At 41.4% G+C, this 4,844-nt stretch overlaps 1 protein-coding gene across 1 annotated transcript; it reads left to right on the top strand.

Moving 5' to 3' along the window:
- Window positions 1-3,161: 3,161 nt before the first annotated feature.
- Window positions 3,162-4,091, top strand: LOC101130550 (14-3-3 protein zeta/delta-like). The gene has a single exon (XM_055352227.2). The coding sequence runs from the start codon at window positions 3,233-3,235 to the stop codon at window positions 3,968-3,970; it is 738 nt and encodes a 245-aa protein (XP_055208202.2). The 5' UTR covers window positions 3,162-3,232; the 3' UTR covers window positions 3,971-4,091.
- The last annotated feature ends 753 nt before the right edge of the window (window positions 4,092-4,844 follow it).

Consider the following 4,844-nt stretch of genomic DNA (forward strand, 5'->3'; position numbering starts at 1 on the left):
CCTGGGTCATCTAGGCTTCTTACCAGAAAGCAAGGTAGCTATCAAACACTTACCTAAGGCCAGTTGGGGTGGCTCATGCCTGTGATCCCAGTGCTTTAAGGGTTACAGGCTGAGGAGGGCAGATTGCTTGAGGTCAGAAGTGTGAAACCAGCCTGGGCAACAGAGAAAGACCCCATGTCTACAAAATTAAAAAAAAAAAAAAAGAATAGTGGGCATGGCAGCTCATGCCTGTAGTTCCAGCTATGTAAGAGGATTGCACGAGCCCAGGAATTCAAGGCTGCTGTGAGCTATTGTACCAATGCACTCCAGCCTGGGCAAGAGTGAGACCCTGTCTCAAACAAAACAACCACTTAACTAGAATCGTGTCAAAAGAACTCAGGATTCAACTTACAAGGGCTCACAGTGACTAAAAATGGGAAAAGTTGGGGATCAATAAGAATAGTATCGACAATATAGTGAATCACTTTAAATATGTTTAAGTCCATTAGTTCATAATAGAAAGAAAACCTTTATTGGCTCACTTTTGAGGCTATTAGATAACCAAATGATTGTTTTGAAAATTGGGGCTGGGTGCAGTGACTCATACTTGTAAACCCAGCACTTTGGGAGTATGAGACAGGAGGATCATTTGAGGCCAGGAGTTTGAGATCAGCCTGGGCAATGTAGTGAGACCCCATTCCTAAAAAACTAAAAAAAATAAAATAAATAGCTGGGTGTGGTGAGGCTCACCTGCTGTACCAGCTATTTGGGAGGCTGAAGCAGGGGGGATAGCTTGAGCCTGGGAGGTTGAGGCTGCAGTAAGCCATGATCACACCACTGCCTTTCAGCCTGGGCAAAAGAGCAAGACCTTGCCTTGAAAAAGAAGAAAGAAAGGAAAGAAAGAAAGAGAGAGAGAGAGAAAGAAAGAAAGAAAAAGAAAGAGGAAGGAAGGGAAAAATTATGGTAAATAAAGGGAAAAATGGAAGCAATTTCTCTTTATACAAGTAATCCACTTAATAAATGGTTTGATCTATCATTCTATATTACCATGTCACAATCCCTACTGAAATAATGGGTCTAGGCAATGATCATCACAAAAAGAGGGGCAAGTAGTTTTACCAAAATATTCCAGCATGAATCTAATCAAGTTCTAGCTAGAGCTGCTAGTCTATCAGAACAAACACAGGGGACAGAGGAACATGTTAAATAATACAACAGGGCTGCAGTTAGGAAAATCCAGACTGATTTCCTCCATAAGTAATTTGTAAGGAGGAGAAAGAAACAACCCAAAGATTTTTAAAAGTCTTAGGAAACAGCAACCAATGGCAATGTATGGGACCTTACTTGGATCACTATTTGAAAAAACTATAAAGAGTTTATGAAAGAACTGGAGAAATTTGAACATTACCATATATATAATGATATTAAGAAAATATTGTTATTATGTTGTGTAAAATAGTGTTTTATGGGGTTTTGTTAAATAATTCTTACTGTTTAGAGATGCATGCTGAAATATTTATAAGTGAAATGACCTGTCTAGGATTTGCTCTAAGTAATTTGCACAGTGATTTAGATTAGACAGCAGAGATAGTGTCTAGATTAGAGGTAGTAATCTAGATCTAGTGATATAGATTGAAGAAGACTGGCCAAATGTTGATGATTTTGAAGCTGGGTGATACATAGGTCAGAAGAGTTCATTATACTAGCAGCAAGAGAAGGGAAATTTCACAAGTGAGCCGCAGTCATCCAACTCTCTGCCTGGGGATGACACAGAGAGCCAGACTCCAAGTAGAGCACAGTGACCTTGCTGAACTGAGGAGACAAAGATCAGAAACTAGAAGTTGGATCAGCTGAAATGTTTGGAATCTGGGTGAAGAGGCATCAGAAAGGAGGGAGCTGTGCAGATGGGGCCCTTGGGAGTTCAGGAGGGTGCCTTCTGGGAATACGTGGCATGGCTGGATGGTATGTGCACAGGACGCAGCTCCCCATGGTAGAAGCTACTGTCTACTTACCAGACAGCAACTTCTTCAGGATTGAAGGTGATGCCAATAGCAGAGGGTTAGCAGTGCTGGGGCATTCTGGAATGCCCTGTCTGAGAAATTTCATTACCTCTCAATGCATCTGGCACCAAGCCGAGATCCCAGATAGGCTTTAAGAATAACGACACGCCGACCAGGCGCAGTGGCTCACACCTGTAATCCCAGCACTTTGGGAGGCTGAGACGGGTGGATCACGAGGTCAGGAGATCGAGATCATCCTGGGTAACATGGTGAAACCCCGTCTCTACTAAAAAGAATACAAAAAATTAGCCGGGCGCAGTCCGGGCGCCTGTAGTCCCAGCTACTCCGGAGGCTGAGGCAGGAGAATGGTATGAACCCTGGAGGCAGAGCTTGCAGTGAGCCGAGATCGCGCCAGTGCACTCTAGCCTGGGTGACAGAGCGAAACTCTGCCTCAAAAAAAAAAAAAAAAAAAAAAAAGAATAAGGCCACGCCCTGTCAAAGCCTAAAGTCAAGCCCCAACATCTCTTCCAAACTTCAGCTCAGTTGGGGAAGGAAATGCGATTTTAGTAAAAAAGAGAACAAAAGAAGAATGGGTGCACTGGACCAATTTTACCTAATGTTTAATTTTGCTGAAGATGGATGTGGTGGATGTTATGAGGACGAGGGGGAGTGTGAGGAAGGAGGAAGAGGAAATAGCACATGGGGAGGCCCAGACATGATGCAAGCTGGTTCCACAGAGCTAAGAAAAGAACTGTTTCATTGGTACCAAACCCAGATTTTCTCCCATTTTTGCATCTCTGAAACTGGACATCTCTTGCAATGAAGTTATTTTACCATTTTAATTGGCAGAATTGTTTTTTCTTAATGTCACATAAAATAATGTTGCATCTTATGGTTGATGATATTTCAGATTTACTGAAATATGGTAGTCGTGTTAGACTTGAGAAAAAGCGTAAGAACTTACAGGAAAAAAGGCTGAAGAACTCAACAGGTGGGCACACTATGCATCTAGTAGTAAAGGGGTTGAATTTTATCTCAAGTGTAATGAGAAGCCATTAAAGGATTTTAATAGTGGACTAGCTTGATCAGATTTGTATATTTTGGAAAATAACTGATATAGTTCGGATATTTGTCCCCTCCAAATCTCATGTTGAAATTCCACCCCCAGAGTCTCAGCCTTGCCACTGCCCAAAGACTGCTGAGCCCCTATCTGTCCACCGCCACCACCCACTCTGGACACAGAACATCCAGTCATGGATAAAAATGAGCTGGTTCAGAAGGCCAAACTGGCCGAGCAGGCTGAGCGATATGATGACATGGCAGCCTGCATGAAGTCTGTAACTGAGCAAGGAGCTGAATTATCCAATGAGGAAAGGAATCTCCTCTCAGTTGCTTATAAAAATGTTGTAGGAGCCCATAGGTCACCTTGGAGGGTCGTCTCAAGTATAGAACAAAAGACGGAAGGAGCTGAGAAAAAACAGCAGATGGCTCGCGAATACAGAGAGAAAATTGAGACGGAGCTAAGAGATATCTGCAATGATGTACTGTCTCTTTTGGAAAAGTTCTTGATCCCCAGTGCTTCACAAGCAGAGAGCAAAGTCTTCTATTTGAAAATGAAAGGAGATTACTACCGTTACTTGGCTGAGGTTGCCGCTGGGGATGACAAGAAAGGGATTGTGGATCAGTCACAACAAGTGTACCAAGAAGCTTTTGAAATCAGCAAAAAGGAAATGCAACCAACACATCCTATCAGACTGGGTCTGGCCCTTAACTTCTGTGTGTTCTATTATGAGATTCTGAACTCCCCAGAGAAAGCCTGCTCTCTTGCAAAGACAGCTTTTGATGAAGCCATTGCTGAACTTGATACATTAAGTGAAGAGTCATACAAAGACAGCACGCTAATAATGCAATTACTGAGGGACAACTTGACACTGTGGACATCAGATACCCAAGTAAACGAAGGTGAAGCAGGAGAAGGAGTGGAAAATTAACCGGCCTTCCAGCTTTTGTCTGCCTCATTCTAAAATTTACACAGTAGACCATTTGTCATCCATGCTGTCCCACAAATAGTTTTTTGTTTATGACTTATGACAGGTTTATGTTACTTCTATTTGAATTTCTGTATTTCCCATATGGTTTCTATGTTTAATATTAGGGGAGGAGAGGAAGTTAACATTTAGGGAGTTATCTGTTTTCATCTTGAGGTGTTCAATATGGGGACGTGGAATTTTTATACAAGTTATAAATGTTTGGCATAGTACTTTTGGTATATTGTGGCTTCACAAGGGCCAGTGTTAAAACTGCTTCCATGTCTAAGCAAAGAAAACTGCCTACATATTGGTTTGTCCTGGTGGGGAATAAAAGGGATCATTGGTTCCAGTCACAGGTGTAGTAATTGTGGGTACTTTAAGGTATGGAGCACTTACAAGGCTGTGGTAGAAACAGATGCCCCATGGATACCACATGTTAAACCATGTATAATTGTGGAATACTCAATCTCATGCCTTTGACCACAGCTGCAGAAGTGTTCTTTTAGACACAGTTGTGACCCATTTTACTCTGTATAAGGGCAGAAATGGTTCACATTCCATTATTTATAAAGTTACCTGCTGTTAGCATTCATTATTTTGGCTACACTCATTTTATTTGTATTTAAATGTTTTAGGCAACCTAAGAACAAATGTAAAAGTAAAGATGCAGTAAAAATGAATTGCTTGGTATTCACTACTTCATGTATATCAAGCACAGCAGTGAAACAAAAACCCATGCATTTAACTTTTTTTAGGTTTTTTGCTTTTGTGATTTTTTTTTTTGATACTTGCCTAACATGCATGTGCTGTAAAAATAGTTAACAGGGAAATAACT

The sequence above is a fragment of the Gorilla gorilla genome, chromosome 8 (assembly GCF_029281585.2).
Source record: "Gorilla gorilla gorilla isolate KB3781 chromosome 8, NHGRI_mGorGor1-v2.1_pri, whole genome shotgun sequence".
In the NCBI taxonomy this organism is placed as follows: Eukaryota; Metazoa; Chordata; class Mammalia; order Primates; family Hominidae; genus Gorilla; species Gorilla gorilla.